The 22,292-nt window shown below is 43.4% G+C and overlaps 1 protein-coding gene across 2 annotated transcripts in view; it reads right to left on the reverse strand.

The window, feature by feature from the left end:
• ANKRD28 (ankyrin repeat domain 28) overlaps positions 1–22,292 on the reverse strand; it is a 141,814-nt gene that overhangs the window by 101,414 nt on the left and 18,108 nt on the right. For both annotated transcript variants that reach the window (XM_034760729.1, XM_034760730.1), the window contains one exon: positions 8,335–8,413. Coding sequence is in view for 1 of the 2 variants with exons in the window: in XM_034760730.1 (XP_034616621.1) it covers positions 8,335–8,413 (79 nt within the window). In the remaining variant the exon portion in view is untranslated. Of the gene's footprint in view, positions 1–8,334; positions 8,414–22,292 lie in introns of those variants that run through there.

Below are 22,292 nucleotides of genomic sequence, written 5' to 3' on the forward strand. Positions count from 1 at the left end.
GTCCTATAAACCCCTGCAGTCAACTGCAGCAACAGAAGGTCAAAGCAGTAATTCCCGCACTCTTGTTGGGACAGCAAATCTGTGAACACTGGAAAAAGCCCGTGGACTTCTTGAGAAGTTGCAAGAGGTCTGCATGTCATTGTTGCCTTAGCCATGCTGAAATCACTAAGATTATTCTGGCCCCATCATGTCTTCTTTTTCTGATCACCTTCTAAATTAATGGGAGGATTGGGGGTTCCAGTTCAGGAGGAAAAAATATCTGATATGGACAGACTGTCCCTGGCTGTTCTCGAGCAGAACTGGAGACACTTCATATATCTAGTGCCCAACAGATCAATGTCTGGAAACCACCACTGGCTGAAGATGTCATCTATCACCACTTTCTTTTCTGACCATTCATGCAGGGTGGAAAAAGGAGGTTCTGAAACATGCTAGTGCCAACATACGGAAGCAGAATTTCCTAACGAAGACCCTGAACTTCCTTAGATTTAATATCAGATAAAACCTTCCTTTCTTTAGTATGAAGAAACATCTGGAGTATAAGCCCTGATCTCTAAATTCCCTTGGAACCTTCTTTATTGCTCCCACTTATAACAAGGATTAAATCCCTGATCTTAACAAACTCATGAGAGGGGCCCCTGAACACAGAAAGGAGAGGGGTTTGGTGAAAGTAGGGTCTCAACAGAAGATGTTAACACAACTCAGTTTATCTCCAGAATCCTTGTGTCTGATGTTATGGACTTCCATTTGTTGACATAGCAAAATTGTCTGTTCTCAAAGATAGGGTCAGTGCAGGTTAATTTGAAGCTCCTGGTCCTGGTGTCAAATTTGAGGCCTGCCATTTGTACCTGGAGTTGAAACTGAAGGCTGCTTTCACTTCATTCATGGTTTTAAGATTTTCTCCTGGTGCATTTGCACAGGTCTGGGTTGTTGTTGTTGTTGAAAGTGACGTCCCTGAGAATAAAGACAAAAGATGATGGTGGATACATGGTCTATGGTATCAGAATATAGGACTAGAGGTCCTCCTTCTCACAAGTGGAAAGGCACCTAAAGAGCATGCCACAGACCAACATTTCATCTTATTACTAAATAACTGATTTCCTTCCAAAGGAAGATTTTCAATCTTCAACAAAGTTTCTGGATGGAAAGAAAAAGACCATACGACGCTTAAAGAAGTAGATGCTATCGCCCTAGCTGATTGATTGGAGAGCTTCTTTTGATGCTGAGGACACACTTCATTATAGTCTGACCTTCAATTATTAACATGTTAGTCAATTTACATTGAGTAATTGCTTTTCCAGAAGCAAATACAGAAATCTTTTCCTATAAGTGATATTGATGCTGCAACATCATTGCCTCACAATCTGTTACTCTTTTTCCAAGTGAAGCAGAATAACACTTCCTTACCAACTGCACTGACTACTGCAGCCTGCAATAGTCAATCTAATATTAGAAGAGTAACCTCCAATGGGGCAACCAGAATATCAAATAATGGATAGATTTCCTCTGGTATTACAAATGGGAGTTTCAAAGTCATTGCCATCCTGTCTACAAGTTTGTGAAACTGTAAAGAATCCTCAGAGAGAGAGGAAGCTGAAGCTACTCCAACATTTTCATGTGATGAAAAACCAGTTTCTACGTTTGGCTCTAATTTCTGGTACTCCATCAGAAGCACAGGCTCCTCATCTTCCTCCAACAGAGGGTCAGGCAGTATGGTGGGAGAATGTGAAGCTCGGATTTGATGGACAAGTTTTTTCCTGATCTCAAAAGAGAAGGGAGTTCTTATGCCAATGATGCTATGGAGTCTCTCTACAGTGTTTAGATGGCTGCCAATATGGCCACGCCACCCATGGTGGAATTTGCCAGTTGCTGCAGTACTCTTATTCCAATACCATATCATAATCTGGAGGATAAGGAGGTCTATATGCTCCATATCTAGAAATACTCTCTCTTTTTTGAGGGTGAAATCCAGGAAGGACTTCTGGAAACTTAGCCCAATCCTGTTCATCTCTGGATTGCAGATCTGACCTTGGAGAAACCAGAGAACCTGGCAAATGCAACATAGTGAAAGGCAAGACCACTTTACTGGCTGGGCTTGAAGGAGTTTTGGGCAGAGGTAAGGAAGTCTCAGGAAAACAGCTACTTCATTCAACCTCTTTCATTTTTCAGGAGTGAGGTCAGAGAAGGATAATTGAGAGATGTTTCATCTTTCCTCCTTTAGATATCAAGCCTCACAGATACAGCACGGGATCCATGTGACTTATTTCGGCTAACAGTGAAAGTGATGGAGCTGCATAAATTAGCGATGAAGAAATTGTTTCTGGTTCCAGGTCTATCTTTGGATCTGATCCAGTCCTTGGATCAATTAGATAAGATTTATGCATGGTCAGCACTCCTAGCATTTGGTTCAGGACCTGTTGACTGATCAGACTAATTTCCTGACTGGGACTTGGCACTGCTAGCAGGAACCTTTTAGTTCTTTGCCTTTTCCAGAACTGAAGCAGACTGATCCAATGGCTTTTCTCAGAACTTGGCCAACAAATCCTTTGGGGCTTTTAGTGTTGGATCTGATGCCTTGGAAACTGACTGAGGCAGTCATGGAACTCTATCCTAGAGCACAAACTGGAGCTTTCATCATAGTATTCTTTCTCTGAGCTTGTGCTTGGATCCCTTAGAGGTATCAGAGTTGAGTGGCTTCGCTGCCAAAGCTTCTTATATCAGGAGTGCTCTCGGACCAGCCTCAAAATGAACATAATGCAGACAGAAAACCTCGGACACCTCAAAGGACAGTAGCCCTCATCAAAACATGCTAAACACCTGACATTGGTGTCTGATGCTGGAAAGACCATTTGACATGATTCACAGCTCTTAAAACTACATCTTTGCCTTTGAGTCCACCATGAAACTGAGACAGAACCAAGCCTAACAGCTACTTAACTAATCTAAGAAGAACTAGTCTAAACAAACTATTCTTTTCCTAATTATACCAACTACACCAAGAGTAAAATATTACGTAAGACACTAAAAAATTGAGAGAAAGTGGCAGATCTGAGGGATCCAGAGAAGTTCATGTCCATTTGCTGGTGAGGTTGCTAGGAACTGAGCACCATGCACCCTTTTACAGCCTCATCCCTCAGAATATTCAGAAACTCTGAGGGGAGCGGTCAGAGGGACATGCAAGCACTTCAGTGGGCACTGCCACAAGAAGGTTCCACTGTCTGATTTGGTGATCCCTTCCAGCTTTAAATTCTATGACTTTGAGTTGCATCAGCCAGCATAGCCTACGAGTGGGAATATGCAGAAGATTCTCAAATAATTCTTATTAAGATTATTCACAATAGATCTCTTTTCACCTACTCCTTCATTCGTTAATTCTCCTGCTCATGGAGAACACAGTGGATACTTCCAATCACCCATTTCCAGAGAGCCCAGTTTCCTGCCAATGTTCTAGCCTGATCTAAATTAAGGCTGAGATGTACAAAGTTGGAAGCCCTGACATCCCTCCAGCATGTATGAGGCTGTCTGCGAGGTCTTCTCCAACCAGCTTTTGCTGAAGCAAATACAAAGCAGGCAGGCCTTTAATGTGCCTTTAATGTGTTGTTGCTGTTTCATATTTCATCATTGCTATTTCACCTACCCAGCCTCTCTACAAATTTTCAGACGTTTGCTAGAGATGTTAGTTAATTCTTTTTAGACCAAATAGAATTTGAGGATTATGACATGCTGGCTGTTCATCAGCAGGTAGGCAGACATCATCTGATGACAAAGTGGGTGAATCCTTTAGGGACTAGCTTACTGTCAAGAGTTCTGAGAGGTATTGTTTCAGGAGGAAAGGAAATACGGTTGTCAGGAAGCAAGCTGGAAGTCATCGGAGGAATATTTTCTCTCTGCTGGAAATTTGTATCCGACATTGTCGATTTCAGGCCTCTTCCATCCTACAGACTTGCAAACCAAGACAAGCCACAGCAGCAGCAAAGACTGCAGGCAGATGTTTACTCAGAACAAGTGTCCTAGTGTTCAACACCCAAATGCAGAATGCTCAAGACATGTATACTAATGATAAAAGCTAAAAGTTTGAAACTTTGAGCTAAGGGAAGACTGTTATGCACTGAGAACGAACAATATGGATCTTGTAACGTACTTACACTTAGAGAATTTGGTACAGAAAAAAAAAATCTCAAATTATACAAACAAGAGAGAAAAAAAAAATCACCCACTTTCCAAAATCAACTGTTTTCTAAAAAAAAAATTTCACTCCCAGGATTTTTCTCTCTCTCTCTTTTTTTTTTTTTAAAAAGACATTTTAGTGTTTGTGTAGTGTATGTGGTGGCTTGTTTTTGGTTGTTTTTTGGGGGGTGGGTGGGAAATAAAGGAATTTAACAGTACCATACTTCTGCAGCAGCTATAACATAATGTGACAGTAGAGCCAATATAATTTACACTAAGAACTAGAAAACTCTAGTAAATACAAAATTTTGTGGGTTAGGCTTCAATCCAAAAAACAGTTATGGAAGTGTATAGTCCCATTGAACTTAACCGAACTACTTCTATGTAGTTACATGCATGCTTTAACTGTGGGCAGGATTGGGAAACGGACGAGTAAGGATCTGATCAAATGCCCACTGATATCAGTGGAAAGATTCCCATTGACTTAAATGGGCTTTAGACCAGGCTTGAAGAGAAACAATAGCAAAGCAAGGAAAATTCCTTGCAATTTACTTTGTTCATATAGTATGATAATTGTAGATTGGTTTTTAATTTATAGAACTTCAAAATGTACTATGGTATATTTATTACACATCAAAAAATACGAAGGTTACAAAATAAAGCACTCAAAAGTTAGAAAATGCAAGAATTAAGGTTGTCTATACAACCTTTATTCAGCCCCTTTGTGCATATGCATTATTATTCAGTCTTTAATTACATCACATACTATTTTTTCCACAGGACTCCTTCATTCAGAATAAATACTGCTTAATACACTTAACGAGCAGCTATTCATTATTTTGTTCCTCCTCATTGCTGAATCTAACACTCTAGGCCTTATTTACTGCACACTACTCAAACCATGCTCTGAAGAAAGAATGAATACTTTCCTCGTGGGCTTTTCTCTATGGCGCTCATCATTATATTATGTGAGTGTTTCACAAACATTAATTTTTTTTTTTTAATTTTAGTTTATGGAGATATCCTATCTGCTAGAACTGGAAGGGCCTTGAAAGGTCATCGAGTCCAGCCCCCTGCCTTCACTAGCAGGACCAAGTACTGATTTTGCCCCGATCCCTAAGTGGCCCCCTCAAGGATTGAACTCACAACCCTGGGTTTAGCAGGCCAATACTCAAAACACTGAGCTATCCCTCCCCTACAGTGGAGGTTAATAATCCCTATTTTAGGGACAGAGAACTGAGGCACAGAGACATTAAGGTCAAAAGTATCCACTGATTTTGGGTGCCCAATTTGAGACATCTACAACATGTTTTTTCAGAGTACTTAACATTATACTATATAGTACCCATTGATTTCAGTTGCAGCCGAGAGTCCTCAGCATTTCTGCAAGTCAAACTGCAGGTTCTTAAGACAGACACCCATGAAATGAGGAATTACTGACCACTTGTGAAAAAGTTAGATTTTTAAGCAACTTCCCTATCTTCACACAGGCACAGAGATAGGCTCCATTTCCCCAGGACAGTATTCAACTGCCTTAACCAGACTCTATCTCTTCCTGCAATCCCCTGCCTCATTCACTATTCAACCTTCCAACTTCTGCAAAAAATGAGGCGGGGTCCTATAGACTACAGTCTCCTTCACTACACAACCCTGGTCAATCCTCAGAGCAGGTCTAGCCTGGGCACTGAAGGAAGTACAAGACCTGTGGGAAAGAACAGTATGTGGCATGTAATTAAAGACTATCATAATGCAGATGCACAATGGGGCCAAATTACAGATGCCAGAATCAAGGTTGCCTATGCATTTCCTATCTTTCAAGTGCTTGACTTTGCAAGACTAATAATGTTCTTTTACCATAGTTTGTGCACGTAATTTCCTGGGTTTTAAAAAAAGCAAACTGAAAAAAAAAAATAGAAAATCCATTATGTGTTGTCATATTGACATCCACATGGGTCATTAGCAAGGTTGGAAGGTTTAGATCTACACAGACCTCTGCTGCTTTAGCAGAATAACTGGTAATAATAGTAGACTGTCATCCTCTACGTGGACCAACATTAGAGGCAGATGAAATAATTTACTGTAAGTAAATATCTGTGAAACTCTTGGTAGAGGAATGGCGAGACTCAGGAACCATGGGCTCCATGCCAGGCTCTGGAGGACAGTGGGCACTAGAGGACCCAGACTCTTCTGCCCATTCCCACAAGATTGATCCCTTCTGCTCCATTCCCTCCAACCTGTCCCTGCCTCAGTTCTGTCTCTCTCAACTGACTCCTCATCCAAGTCCTATTCTCCTCACCTAGCTAGTCCTAGTCTCCACTCAGGCATTTCATCCTACTCCCAATTTCCTTACCTAGCCATTCCCAGTTTCCCCTCACCTCCTTGTCTGATCTGTCTTCCCTCTGGCCTCCAATTGTAGCCCCATCCCCACTGGCCCCCAGTTTCCATCTCCTTCTCAGAGCTCCCCATCTAATCTTGGTGTCCCATGTCACCCCCAGCTCTTTGCCCAGCCAGTCCCAGTTGTCCCTTTCCGTTCCTCATCCAGTCTCAGTCTCCCCTCCAACTGGCTCTCAGTCTGCTCACCCACCCACCTCCCTGTTTCCCACCATCTCCCAATACAAATCTCCTTATCAAGCCAGCCTGAGATGGACCCTGCCACCAGGCTCCCTGTCCCAGTCTACTCCCCGCATCCAGCCCTCCAGGTCAGGTTCTTTTTCCTTTTGCATTCAAATAATGCAGCTTCCTCCTTCATGCTACTTGCACTCAGCGGGAGGGCACAGATAGCTGAGAAATAGGCTGGCTGCTCTCAGTTCTGGTGCCTGGACCTGGCACAGCCCCAAGCAGCTGGAAACTGAAATTGCAAAGAAAGTCTTCTTAGCCCTGGGCTGGAACATGCCCATTATGGATGGAATCTTCAGAAAACTGTGAAGCTCTACCAAGTCTCTGCTGAGTATGTGTGAACTCTGGTTTCTGAAAGGCTCATTGGCCAACTTTTTCACATGTATGGCAAAAGGCACACCCCTGACAGACACAAAGGCCACCCCCCCTTTCAAATTTCAAGGCTCTAGTGCAAAGCTTGGGGTGCATTTCAAGCCTCTCAAAGAAAAAGTCATCAATTTTTAACATGGGCAAAATAACATACTTTTCTCTAATCTCGGTCTCAAATGGCTAAACCACTATGTTCCCCAAAAAATCAGCCTCAGGCAGACATTTAGCATGGAAGTTTTCAATCAAAATGATTGAAGTTCTGCAAAGTTATAAGCAACAGAAAATAGGATCTTAAAATGGGAAGTGCTACCAGCTCTCCTATAACGCACCTTACTAAAGTAAATTCTATTACTTTTAAAGCTGAGATGTGGGAAAAGATCTGAAGTTTTTGAGCAGATAAGGTATATTGTTTAGCGAAGTGCAGATTAAAGAGATTCTACTGTACTTTATAATTCTGTAATTTTTTCTACTGCAGGATCTCAAAGCACTTTATAATCATGAATAAAGCCTCAAAACCACCATGGTGAGGTAACACAGATTATTAAGGACTTGTTCAAGGTCACAGTGAATCAATTGCAGAGCTGGAATAATAACTCTGATCTCCTGGTTTAACCACTAGAACATACTGCCTCACTACTTGCATTCTGTATTGCAAGTGAAGTAGTAAACTTGAAAAATGATTTTTAAATTCCTATTTCATTCTTATCAGGTCCTAAAAATCTTGTGTGTATATGAGTTAGCAAAAGATAACTAGAAAAATAATGTTCTTCTTAATCTGTAGAAATATCAACACTTTTGAATGCCATTTTCAATGTTAACATCTAGTCATTTTTCTAAGTTCACTACAGTAAAAAAATGTATGCCAACATTTAGATATTAAATATACTCCTTTAAATACAGCTCAGTCCAGACTTTTAAACTAACTGAATTTGGTCATAAAATACTAATAAACAGCAGACATCACTGAGAAAGTTTACCACTAGAAGGTACTTTTTATAATAACTGAAAATTATTAAAACAGTGGTTTGAATTAAGGAGTCTAAAATAAACTAAGTACAAAAATCCCCAAATTTCAACTGAATTCTTAGCACATTAAATAGCCTGATAACATTATGCAAACTAAAAGTACATTTAACATATTTGTGCACAGAATTTTTTTCAATCAACATGAACAGAACATACCAGATAAAATAAGTAGTTCAATAATTTCTGCATCTCCCAGATAGGCAGCAGCATGTAAAGGGGTCCTCTTTTCATTATCCTGTGGTAAGAGGGGGGAAAAAAAGGGTGGTTTTTTTTTTAAATAAAGACATCTGTTTTAGCATTCTCTATGATTCATGAAAAAGTTAAAGAATAAAATTCCATCTCCCAAATACTGTACATTTTAGGAAGCAGAGATATTAAACCAAAGAATCACTGAGTTATTACACTTATGTAGTCTGTAACAAACATGCTCTCACTAACAGGGCCGGCTCCAGGGTTTTGGCAGCCCCAAGCAGCCAAAAACAAACAAACAAACAAACAAACAAACAAACAAACAAACAAACAAAGCCACGATCGCGATCTGCGGCAGCAATTCTGCAGGAGGTCCTTCACTCCCAGGCGGAGCGAGGGACCATCCGCCGAGGGACCGTCTGCCGAATTGCTGCCGAATACCTGGACGTGCTGCCCCTCTCAGGAGTGGCCACCCCAAACACCTGCTTGATAAACTGGTGCCTGGAGCCGGCCCTGCTCACTAAGCAATTATGATAGCTCTGTACAGTCATTCAGGGCATGATCCTGAAAGATGCCAATTCCCAGGTACTTGGCACACCTCAGGATCAGGCCATAAATTAAAGCAAAATCCATTTGTTTCTTTGGAGGGGGAAAAGTTTGGAGGAATGTAAAAGTGAGGATTTCCTAAGCAGCTCAGAGAATGTTAATACCATGTGTATCAACAGGTGTGATCTATGTTTTATATGATAAGTTAAAGGGTAACTCATGAAACCAGGCTGTAATATTTTCATTATGGTCACAAATTTAATGGAAAATGCAAAACTTGGATGTTGGACAGGAAAAAATAAGATCAGCAGAAAACATGAAATTTAAATTTTCACCAGCTTTTTGCTTACTGCATATATGCACAGAAAAGCCCGAGATGTGGATGTAATTGACAAATTGATCTCACAGACATAGAAAAGATGAAAAGTGCAGGAGACAAATGGGTGTGAAGTACTTCTGGGTGGTCTCAGGCTAATATCCTTTTGAAGACAGTGTTTAGAATTCACATGTGAGAAATTAAAGAGGACAGCTGAGTTGGATTGGCTAGCACAGAATATTTCCCAAATCTGGCAAATACTGGAATTAGTTTATGCGTACGAGTTCACAGTGAAAATGGTGAAAGATCATTTTCTCATTATGTTGACTGTTAAAGGCTAACTGCAGGAAATTAAAACCTAACAAATTGCTTCTGTACAGCATGCTGTACCAGAATTAGCTTAAAAAAAAAACACCACGCTTTCAGTACAGCATTTAGGTTCATCTTCTTGAAATATGTTGTGCTTTGGAACAAGTTACACACAAATTACGTTTGGATTCTTGGAATTTTTCAGTGAAGCTCTAAACATGCTTTAAAAGCAAGCGGAAATTCTTTGTTTTTCCCTCTAGGGGAATGTACCAAAACATTTCTAGCAGATTGCAGAAAGAACATTGTTTGCTTATAGTGGCCATTAAAATGTGTTTATTAAATTTAATTTTGCCATACTATCTATCACTTTACCTTTTTAAAAAACCACTTTTTTCACTCACGCAACGAAAGGTAGCTTTACTCATGGATTTCAGATTAATGAACACTGGCATACAGACCTGCATTTTCAATTTTTTTTTTAAACCAACAACATTTTTTTTTTGCTTGTTTTCAAATACATTCTGTTTTCAGATTTAAGTAAATCCCCAAAGCAATTTCTCATCTCGTTCTCCAACCCCCAAGGTACTTTCAGAGCTGCAGTGCATGGAGGAGGGCGGCACATTTTAGTGTTTATTACTCAAAGATAAAGTCAGCATCTCAAAATTCCCTAAGGTAGTTGAAGTTACTTGACAGTTAGCTTCAAATGCACTCAAATGTGGGATTATGGCAGTTCAGTAGCAATGATATAGTTACATGGCTGAGAAGACACCTATTCTAAAAGTGCCTTATTTTTTTTCTTCTTAAGGAAAATTAAAAATAAACTACTCTCTCATGCTTGATCTCCACCCAAAAGAGAAAATGAATTTAGAAAGTTCCGGAATTTCTCCAGCAATTATAGCAATAGAAAAATAAAGGTTTCTACTCTTGTTTTTTTAATCCTCTTGGATAATTGAAAACTGACTGCTACTGTATTTCAAACCTAGCATTGACATAACCTTGAATGAGGAATCTATGCTTTGCCTTGTTTAAATATTTATTCTGAAATAAAGGTAACAACATTTCAAAATAGGAACACACAAGTAATGTGACAGAGCTGTCATAATTTGGCTTATTGTTAGAGAGGTGAAACAGAAAAATGGAGAACATTCATTACACATCAGGTTTATAAATCTACAAAGAAAGAATTTTAACTTAAATGAGTGGATTAAACTATTTTAAATCTCACAGTGTGATATGCTTGAAATTCAAAAAGCATTGATTTGAATGATCACCTAATCCTATCAAAAAGTAACTAATGTCAAATTCTACCCACTTTAATTCAGGACCAAACAAGGACAAAGATGAGCCACTAGGAAACTGGCTCTTGATAATCTAAACAAACAAACACCAAATACAACAAGACTTGTGTTTTCTTAAAGACCCAGCTCTTGGAGTCATGTTACTAAGTAAGAATCTTAGGTTCCATTAAGAAAAGTTTCTAGTCTTCAGAGTTGTGGAGAAAAGGTTGAAAACATGAACGCTAAATAAAAAGAACCCAAATTGTGTGTTTAAATGCGACTTTTAGGGCAAATTCACATTTTTAATCCTAACTCATGATTTTGAATCTTATCAATAATTATTAAATCCATCCAAACATTTATGTTTTTGCGTTTTAATGGGATTAAGCAATGCCGTAAAAATTCATTTCAAACATGAGCTTAGATGAAAAACAGAAAGATTAACTGTTGTTCACTAATGCATAATTAGAACTGTGCATAGAAGATTACAGGAACCGCGGCCAATAGGAATTGCAGGGGTGGTGCCTGTGGATGGGGCAGTGCTCCGAGCTGCCTGGCCACGCCTCCGTGTACTATGTAGGAGGTGGGGGGGGGGGGAAGTGTCATGCCGGCTGCTTCCTGAGAGGTGTGCGGAGCAGGGGAAGCCCCCGACCCCGCTCCCTGGCTGAAACACCAGAGCAGGACAAACCCCCAACCCCGCTCTCCGGCAGGAGCTGAGGGCTGGATTAAATGGTCTGACAGGCCGGATATGGCCCGTGGGCTGTAGTTTGCACACCCCGATGTAAAGTATTATTAGTAATATAAATTAAGGAAAACAGGTTTCTAAAAATCCTCAAAATATCCTATGATGTTTAGTTGGCCTGTCCCTTAAATAAATTATTGTGGTAGACTGGATTTACAATGCTCATCCCATTCTTCTATTCAAATATGGTGTGCAGAAGTCTATATTTAGTATGATGCTCAAAAACCTATTTGTGTATATTACCAATGTTTCCTGCATGAGCTAGGACTGATGAAAGGGTGTGGGGCACTAAGCCAAGGAATAAATCTTCAAGTCTTCAAGCTCCATGCCCTCCCTTCTCTTTTGCAGAACCTTAAGGAGAGCTCTTCCACAGCTCCCCTTCATCATTGGTGCAGGGGGAGCTCCCCTTCATCATTGGTGCAGGGGGAGCTCCCCCTTCTGTTTCAATCTACCTTAAGTAGGAGGTTTTAACCATTTTGCTGACTTGGACAGGATTCACCATCTTGACTCTGGACAACTCCAAAAACTAATTACACATAGTGGCTTAAGAGTTATATGTATTTTAAAGTACAAAGTGCCCTATGAGTTTTACCTATTTGTCCCAATGCATTTTCTGAGAAGTAACATGCAACAATAGCAGCCATTTTTATGACATGTCAAAGTTGACAGCTCCTTAGAGAAGGGACCCTGTCTTCCAACGTGTTAATATAGTGCCTTAACACAATCCCCCAATTCTGATTGCAGCTTCTGAACGTTACTGAAATATAACTATTACCTTCCATTCACCCTCCAAATAAAAAAGCATCTACTAAATCTGAACATTTTGAACTGCAACATTTGTTAATGTATGAATCCAACCTTCTTCCCACTAAACCTTTGTTCATAAATTCCTCTTTATCCTATTTTAACTCCAAAAAGAGGAATTACAAAAAAATGGGGAAGCTAGTTAAATGTGAGTGAAATGCCTACAAGCTGCATGGAAGCTATTTAAAAACACCATAACAGTAGGGTTACCATATTTCAACAATCAAAAAAGAGGACGGGAGGAGCCCCGCCCTAGCCCCGCCCCTGTCCTAGCCCCGCCCCCGTCCTGTCCTAGCCCCGCCCCTGCCCCTTCCACTCCCTCCCACTTCCTGCCCCCTCAGAACCCCCAACCCTCCCCCCCACTCCTTGTCCCCTGACTGCCCCCCAGGACTCCACCCCCTCCCTAAGCCTCCCTGCCTCTTGTCCCCTGACTGCCTCCTCCTGAGACCTTCCCCACATCCTAACTGGCCCCCTAGGACCCTACCCCCCTACCTGTCCCCTGACTGCCCCAACCCCTATCCCCACCCCCCCCCCCTGACAGGTCCCCCCCCAGAACTCCTGACCCATCTAAACCCCTCTGCTCCCTGTCTCCTGACTGCCCCCTTCTGGGACCCCTGCTCCTAACTGCCCTCCAGAACCCCACTCCCTACTTAAGCCTCCCTGTTCCTTGTCCCCTAACTGCCCCCTCCTGAGACCCCCCCCACCTGTACCCTGACTGCCCAAAACCTTACACCCCCAACCCCCAGACAACCCCCCCGAACTCCCAAACACCCCCCCGCTCCTTGTCCCCTAACTGCCCCCTCCTGAGACCCCCCCACCTGTACCCTGACTACCCAAAACCTTACACCCCCAAGCCCCAGACAGCCCCCCCCAGAACTCCCTGACCCATTCAACCCTCCCCCCTGCTCCCTGTCTCTTCACTACCCCCCCACCCCAGAACCTCCCTGCCGCTTCTCTGGCCCCTGGCCCCCTTACTGTGCTGCAGAGCAGCACGCTCGACAGCGGGGGAGGGCAGCAGGCTCGGAGCTCCAGACGAACAGCCAGCGATCTGTGAGTGCAGGGAGGGAGGGAGGGAGAGGAGGGGAGTGGTGTCAAGTTTCAGGAGGGAGGAGGGGGAAGTGCAAGCAGGGCTCTGGCTCTGGCTTTTGGAGCACCGGCTGCTTTGTAAGCGCGCGCACGCTCTGCATGGGAGGGGGGAGGAGGGGAAGTCCGGACATTGACAAATTCCCCCCGGACGCTATTTTTAACCCGAAAAAGCCGGACATGTCCGGGGGAATCCGGACGAATGGTAACCCTACATAACAGAGGCTCAAACTAAACATATGCCAGTCACATCAATGTAATTAAAGTTATATCGTTTCATACCCAAAATAAAACTTTATTTGGAGGAGTGGAGTATCTGTTACAAGTATTCAGTCAGCTGGTAAACATTTTGTTTTAATGTATATGGTAACTATCTTTATACAATTTTTAAAAAGGTAGAAATTGAACCTTAAGTGGAAAACGTTTGTGCAAAGAATATTTGTGAATAAATGAACTGTTCAAATTTTAGAAATTTTTCTTCTTTATGTGAAGTAGGCCAAGCATCAGATATTTCCCAATGCCTTTCTATCTAACAGACTCCTTGTCATTAGCATCTGTATAAATAAAACAGTTTCATGCAGAAAAGGGGCAGAGAACTTTTACTATATCCTTTTCAGCTAACATATAGTATCCCAAACTTTAGAAGGAACGGGGGAAAGACGTAGAGAAGCCGGCCTGACCAGGACAGGAGAAAGGCATCAGAGCTAGCGCCCCCCCCAGACGCAGAACCAGGGGCATCGTCAGTTCTGCTGAGCCGCGAATAGGTCCATCTAGAGAGTTCCCCATCTTCAGAAGAGCCGGTAGGTCACTTCTGGAGGGACCACTCGTGTTGCGAAGAAAAGTCCCTCCTCAAGCAATCCGCCCTCTCATTCCAGGCACCCGGTAGGTGGAAGGCCTTCAGGTGGGTGTCACGGGTTATACAGAAGTCCCATAGCCTGAGGACTTCGCGGCAGAGGACAGAGGATCGGGCCCCGCCTTGCCTGTTGATATAGAACATCAAGGCCGTGTTGTCTGTGAGGACCCTGAGTACCTTGCCCTCCAGGTGCGAGCAGAAGGCAATACACGCCAGCCACACCGCCTTGAGCTCCTTGACATTTATATGTAGGGTCAGGTCTTGAGCCGACCACAGACCCTGAGTCTGAAAGCTCCCCACATGGGTCCCCCAACCCAGGTCCGACACATCGGACACCAACTCCAACGACGGGGCCCTGTCCCTGAACGAGCATGTTGTTTCAGGAGGATCACCACCGTAGTAAGACAATCACAGAGTCCAGCATGGTGAGGACCTTATCCATCCTGTCTGTGGTCTGGGAGAACTTCGAGGCCAGCCAGAGCTGGAGGGGCCTCATCCTGAGTCTGGCATGACGGACCACATACGTGCACGCCGACATGTGACTCAACAGTTGCAGGCAAACCCTGGCTGTTGTCATTGGGAATCTTGTGACTCAATGAGATCTTTCAGGGTCTCGAATCTGTCTGGCAGGAGAGAGGCCCTGGCCGACTCTGAGTCCAGGAGCGCTCTGATAAACTCTATGCATTGGACCGGGATTAACATGGTCTTGGTGTTGTTTACCAACAGACCCAAGGCAGTACACATGGACAGGAGGAGCGCCACGTGATCCCTCACCTGCGAACAGGAGGTGCCCTTGACAAGCCAATCATCCAGTTAGGGTAATATCTGGACCCCCTGCCATCTGAGGTAGGCCACTACCACGGACATGAATTTTGTAAACACCCTGGGGGCAGTGGACAGACCAAACGGGAGGACCGTGAATTGGTAACGATTCTGTCGCACCACGAAACGGAAGAAGGGTCTGTGCCCTTCGAATATGTGGATGTGGAAGTACACGTCCTGTAGATCGAAGGCAGAGTACCAGTTCCTGAAATCCAGGGAGGGGATGAAGGCAGCCAGGGAGACCATGTGGAACTTGAGCTTCACCATGTACTGGTTCAGACCTCGGAGGTCCAGGATCGGCCTGAGCCTCCCTTTGGCCTTCAGGATAAGGAAATAACATGAGTATTACCCCTTGCCCATGAACTCCTTGGGCACCGCCTCTATCGCTCCTAGACCTAGGAGCTGCCTCACCTCCTGGTCGAGCAGAGCATCGTGCAAGGAATCCCCCCAGGAGGGATGGGGGGTGGTTGGCCGGGGAGGAAAAAACCTGGAGGGTGTAACCCCAGGAAATGGTGTTGAGGACCCATCGGTCCGAGTTCAGCCACTACCATTCCGGGAGGAAAGCACACAACTGGTTGGAGACGGGAAGCTTTATTGGGGGCGGATCCCTGATGAGAACTGGCAGGGTGCCCCCAAGCGTCCCGCCAAAAACGCCTTTTCCCCCCCTGCTTGCCCTTAGAGGACCCAGGCTGGGGGGCAGGCCGAGACTGCCTCTGAGGGCGTCTCTTATAGTCCCGCTGCTTCTTATGGGCGGCCTTGTACTTCAGGAGGGTGGCCTGGGTGGGAGTGTGCTGCGGCTTGAATTTAGGTTTTGTTGGAGCTGGGACATAGAGGACCAGATTCTGGAGGGTCATGCGGGAGTCTTTCATTCCATGCAGCCTTGCATCTGTTTCCTCCGCAAACAGAGCTTTCCCATCAAAACGGGAGATCCTGCATGGAAGACTGCGCCTCGCTGGACAGCCCTGAGAGCAGGAGCCATGACACCCGTCTCATGGACACCACGGAGGCCATTGATCGTGTGGCTGTGTCCGCAGCATCTGAAGCGGCCTGCAGGGATGCCTTAGTAGCCACTGCCCCTTCCTCCACTAGTGCCTTAAACTTCCTATTGCGCTGCTGGAGGGAGTCCTCAAACTTAAGCAGGGAGCCCCACAGACTGAATTCGTACCGGCCCAGGAGAATTCGTACTGGCCATTCGTCACTGGAAGCTCAAAGATGAATAAATTTTGCTTCCGAAAGAGTCCAGTCTCCGAGAGCCTTTGTTCTTTGGGGTCGGGGCTGGCTGACCCTGCCGTTCCCTATGGTTGACCGATTTGACCACCAAAGAGTTGGGCGCCGGGTGGGTATACAAGCACACATACCCCTTAGTGGGTACAAAGTACTTGCGTTCCGTCTTTTTAGAGATGGGGCCAACGAGTCCGGTGTTTGCCACAGGGCATTTGAAATCTTTGCTCCTCCATGAAGGGATGGCTAAGACACATTACCTGGTGCCGATAGGGACAACACGTTAAACAGGGAGTCCGAGGGCTCCTCCATCTCCTCTGCCTGGAGGTGTAGGCTTGCTGCCACCCTCTTTAAGAGTTCTTGGTGGGCCCTAAAGTCCTCCTGCAGGACGGATGGGGGCAGGGCCGCAATCACCTCCTCCGGGCAGGGTGAAGAGGCCGGTGCGGTGCTCTGGGTGTCGGCTGGCACTGGAGGGTCCACCACCTGGTCGGACTCCGGGCACGGTGCAGAGGACATACGTTCCACCGACTCCTTTCTCGGGGGGTCTGGAGAGGAAGGCAGATGGTGATTCCGAAGCTCAGGCCATTGAGCGAGCTCCCACAGGGTGCTGTGCCGGAGGCCACAGTGCCCACTGGTACCATTCGGCCGGCCACGATGCTCAGTGCCACAGCACCTGTGGCACCAGCAGGGCCGGCTGTCCGGGTTGGCTGGCCCGTCCCATCAAAGGACGGTTGCGAAGGGAGACCAGGCTGGCGTAAGATTCTCTGCTGTCTCTGGACTGGGAGGAGCGGAGGTGCCAGGATCTACGATGGCCAGGGGACCGCCATCTCTACGTGGAGGACCGGTACCAACGGAAATAGCTGCTCCTCGAACGGCCTTGACAGGCAGACCCGCGACAGCGAGACACCAGCGATCAACGCCTGGGGCTGCGGTGTCTTGACGAAGACTTGGAGCGGGAGTCCAAGCGGGAATTGTGTCGACAACCATGCAATGACCAACTGCGGTACCCTCTCCGAGTCGAGGACCGATGGCGACACCCGCCACAGTCCAATCGATATTCGCTCCTTGAGGACGAGCGGACGGAACCCAGCCAAACAGTCTGGTCAGCGTCGAGGGCAATCCACCTGGACTCCATCTGGACTGAGACCGGTACTTCATTTGATTCTACATTTTCTTTCACATATTGTGCCACTCCCCTCTTTCCCCCCGTATGACCTGTTCTATCCTGTTCTGTGCAGAATTTCCACCCCTCACTCAGGTTATAGAAAAGATATTAGTCCTGTTTGCCCAGGATACAAATCACCCAATTCCAGAAAGTATAACTGTCTTTACAAGGAAAAAGACTTTCATTTTACACTTTGCTATAGAGCTTATATAACTCCTAAAGGCCAAGAGCTAAAAATAGACTCCACACCGTTTCTTGGCATAGCTTCTGCATTGGTTCCTTATTTACTCATTCTTACAGGTCTGCACAGCAAGCAAGCAGGGTTTTCACATTTCTCTCTCAGTATTTTGGAACCCATCCTTCAGAAAGGTAACAGCTCTGTGCACCCATTAACTTCCGGAAGAACTAACCCTCAAAAAGAATTCTCTTTGATTCAGTTTTTTCAAAACTCCAAATAAGTCAGATTGTTTTCTTAAAATGGCTTACGTTAACACTTTCTGCCAATGCATTTTCACCTTTATGCTCCCTGCACATTCTGTAATATTGCTACCATTTTGGCAGTCCTATCTGATCAGGCTTTTACATAGTGCGAGTACAATTCATCGAATATTCCCATCCTAGATGCCATCCTGAAAACAGTTTATGCACAAGTTTAACTTTGCCCACATGAACAGCACCATTGAATTGAATGGAACTCCTCAGGTGAGTAAAGTTAAACACATGCCTATAAATCTGCACGATGGAAACCATTCCATAATGAGAATTTGGGTATCTTAGAGGGTTTTTTGTTATTACATGAAATGGAGAAAGATAATTGCCCTCCACATCTTTTGATCTTGATCTTATAAGTCCAAGATTCCTTAGCAAGATTTCTCCCCTCACCCCCACAAGCATTTTAGGACTGTTACCTTGAACAGCATTAAATACAGTAATCCTGATGGCCCAGACTACATCTCAAAATACCAAACTGTCAATATTTTATTCAACATCATTCCAAATGGAACTCTCATATTTTCAAAACAGATGTGGAAAGCAGACATATTAACACCTAGAAACAAACTTCACTTTGGTCTTTTTTAAATAATACAATTAATGGTTTGAAATGCTTAGCTGCAACATATAGCAGAAAAAAATCAGGTTTAATAGAAAAGAAGTTGGTGGCAAATAATACATTTATGAAATATGCCTCTAGTAAGAACACAAGTTTTAAAAAAAATTCTGTTATATAGTTTGTGAATATAATACTCGTGGGATTTTCATAATGAGAAGGCATGGATGTCAGAGACATTCCATTACATAAAACTGCCTGTACTTGTGCAGAGACTAGAATAGAGGATCCTAAATATGTCTTCTTGCTCTGAAATCTATGGGGAATATATGCGGACATGAATAAAAGGAAAATATGAATAGTGGAAAAACAGTACAATACAGTTACTGTTTCCATTCCATTAAGAGAGCACACCACTGTAGGTAAGGTATGTAGACCTCCATCCTAGTTTAAATCCACCACATTATTTTCAGGCCAGTGACACCTTTGTCCAGAAAAATCTGTTTTTGTTGTCAAGGGCCCAATTTTTTTTAATTTTTTTTTAATTGCACTGACTACTGCCAGAGCTGAAACTATTGTACGTCTACCCTTTATTAGACACTGGCATCTCACTAAAGGACAATGGTCTGTGGGTAGGACGAGGGTTTTTGTTTTGTTAAAGTATCTTCAACTTCCTAAATTGAAACACACTTTTTGCCATGCATCAACTACAAAAATATTACAGTTCTCTTATTTAAAATGAGTTCTACAGCTGCGTAAGTTCAGCAGACCTAGCTCATATTCTTCTGATAATGAGCAAGGTCATTCCAGTAGCAGGCCTTTGCACTGGTTCCATGTACCTTATATATAATCCTGGCTAGTATGGCTAATGAAAGTGAGAGAATATCAGATGAGAAAAGTTATATGGCTGATATAAGAGCATACATTATGGGAGAGCAATAAAAAACCCTCAAACATAAGGCTAAACCCTCAAACATAAGGCTATTCCACTGCATAGGAAAAATAGGAACTATGACAAGATACCATCCTGGCTTAACCAGGAGATCTTCAATCTTTCAGATCTGAAACTCAAGGCACGAAATGAGATCAAACTAGAGATATAAAGGATAACAAAGCATTCTACAAATACATTTGAAGCAAGAGGAAGATCAAGGACAAGACAACAGAAAATGTGTAAATGGGTAGAAGTGCTAAATGTCTTTTTTTGTTTCAGTTTTCACCAAAAAGGTGAGTAGCCATCAGATTCCTAAGATAGTGAATACCAGTGTAAATGGGGTAGGATCTGAGGCTAAAATAGGGAAAGTAGTAGATGTGGTATATCTTGATTATAGTAAGGCTTTTTAATATAGTTTCACATTACCTTCTCATAAACAAACCAGGGAAATATATCCTACTATCAAGTATCAGGGGATAGCCGTGTTAGTCTGTATCTACAAAAACAACAAGGAGTCTGGTGGCACCTTAAAGACTAACAGATTTATTTGGGCATAAACTTTCGTGGGTAAAAACCTCACTTCTTCGGATGCATAGAGTGAAAGTTTTACAGATGCAAAGTGCAAAAGTGTAAAAGTGTAAAACTTTCACTCTATGCATCCGAAGAAGTGAGGTTTTTACCCACGAAAGTTTATGCCCAAATAAATCTGTTAGTCTTTAAGGTGTCACCAGACTCCTTGTTGTTTTTATAGCCTACTATAAGATAGATGCATAACTGGTTGCAAAATCATTCCAGAGAGTAGTTATCAATGGTTCACAGTCAAACTGGAAGAGCATATAGAGTGGGGTCCCACAGGGATCAGTCCTGGATGCGGTTCTATTCAACATCTTCATCAATTATTTAAATAATGGCATAGAGTTTACACTTAAAAGTTTGCAGACTATACTAAATTGGGAGGGGTTGCAAGTGCTCTGGAGGATAGCATTACAATTCATACTGGAAAATGGTCTGAAGTAAGCAGAATGAAATTCAATAAGGACAAACGCAAAGGACTTCACTTTGGAAGAAATAATCAATTGCACAAATACAAAATGGGAAATGATTGCCTGGGAAGGAGTATTGCAGAAAGGGATCTGGGAGTCATACTGGATCACAAGCTAACTATGAGTCAACAGTGGAACACTGTTGCTAAAAAAGCAAATATTCTGGGATGTACCAAGAGAATGTTGTAAACAATATATGGGAAGTAATTCTTCCACTCTACAAGGCCTCAATTGAAGTATTGCATCCAGTTCTGGATGCCACATTTCAGGAAAGATGTGGACACATTGGGAAAAAGTCCAGAGGAGAGCAACAAAAATGATTAAAGCTCTAGAAAACATGACTTTTGAGGAAAGATTGAAAAAACTTGGGTTTATAATGTCTGGGGAAGAGAAGACTGAGGAAGGATATGATAACAGTTTTCAGTACCTGTAAAAGGTACCTTATTACAAGGAAGGGGGTGAAAAAATTCTCATTAATCTCTGAGGATAGGACAAGAAGCAATGGGCTTAAATTGCAGCAAGGGAGGTTTAGGTTGGACATCAGGAAAAACTTCTTAACTGTCAGGGTAGTTAAGAACAAATTACCTAGGAAGGTTGTGGAATTTCCAACATTGGAGGTTTTTAAGAACAGATTAGACAAACCCCTGTCAGAAATGGTCTAGTTATTACGTAGTCCTGCCTTCAGTGCAGGGGGCTGGACTAGAACTAGATGACCTACTGTGGTCCCTTCCAGTCCTTCACTTCTATGACTCCAATGCAAAAAACCCAGCAAACAAGCTATACTAAGCTAATGTTAAAACTCCCCAAAAAGTGCTTCTAACACTTCAGAAAGCATATTCTTTTATCTGGAGTATTCCTTTGGCACAGCAGGTAGAAGAATCCAAAGATAGGAGAAATCTGTCATTACCTAACACTTGTGAAAAGGAGGAGGGACTTAAGATCAGGCACCTGCAGTATGTTGATAAAAATAAAGCACTGCTAAGCAATCTCCCCCCCCCCATAAAGTTACAAGTGAATTAAAGATCAGTATCACAGATAACTATATCTTATTCAGTAAAATGTTTTATCCAAACAAACAAAATTGAAGAGGTAAGTTTAGGGAGGAAATGGATATTATCTTGGGGATGAAGGGGAAGGGAAAGAAGACAAGGTTCCTTAAAAAAAATGCAAAAATTCCAAAAAACATGTATAGTGTCTAATAGATACATGCTTTGTCACAGCCCTGGCCAAGTCCCCCTAATGGACGGTAGCTAGATTATATTAAATCTGACCCACCCTTAGGATCCCATGAGCATCCAAGCCAGCTGGTTCAGAGCAGAGTCCAGACACTATCTCTAGCTCTGAAGCTCTAGGTACAACTCCCTGTCTGAAACCCTTCCTTGGGATGTGTGACTTTGCAAGTCACCCCAGTCACTGATCCACAGTCCACCCTAAATCCCAATATCAGTGCCAAGACTTTGCAAATCACCCCAGTCACTGATGCACAGTCCTCCAAAATTTCCCATTCAATGGGCACTCTGGTTTACGTGCAACTCTTCAGGAACAAAGACTTTACAAAGGAACTTTGCCAAGGAACACCTGACTCTGATAATACAGGATCATTACAGATCTCGACAAAACAAACATTTGAACACAACCTTCCACCTCCCAACCCCATGGCCATCCGACTCCTTAGTCCTTGGACGGTGTCTTTGGGGTAAACCAGAGCATCTCCTCCTCATCTCTTCCAGCTTTGTCTTCTGTTTCTGGTGTTAGAATGGTT

Source organism: Trachemys scripta, chromosome 2 (assembly GCF_013100865.1).
Source record: "Trachemys scripta elegans isolate TJP31775 chromosome 2, CAS_Tse_1.0, whole genome shotgun sequence".
Lineage (NCBI taxonomy): Eukaryota > Metazoa > Chordata > Testudines > Emydidae > Trachemys > Trachemys scripta.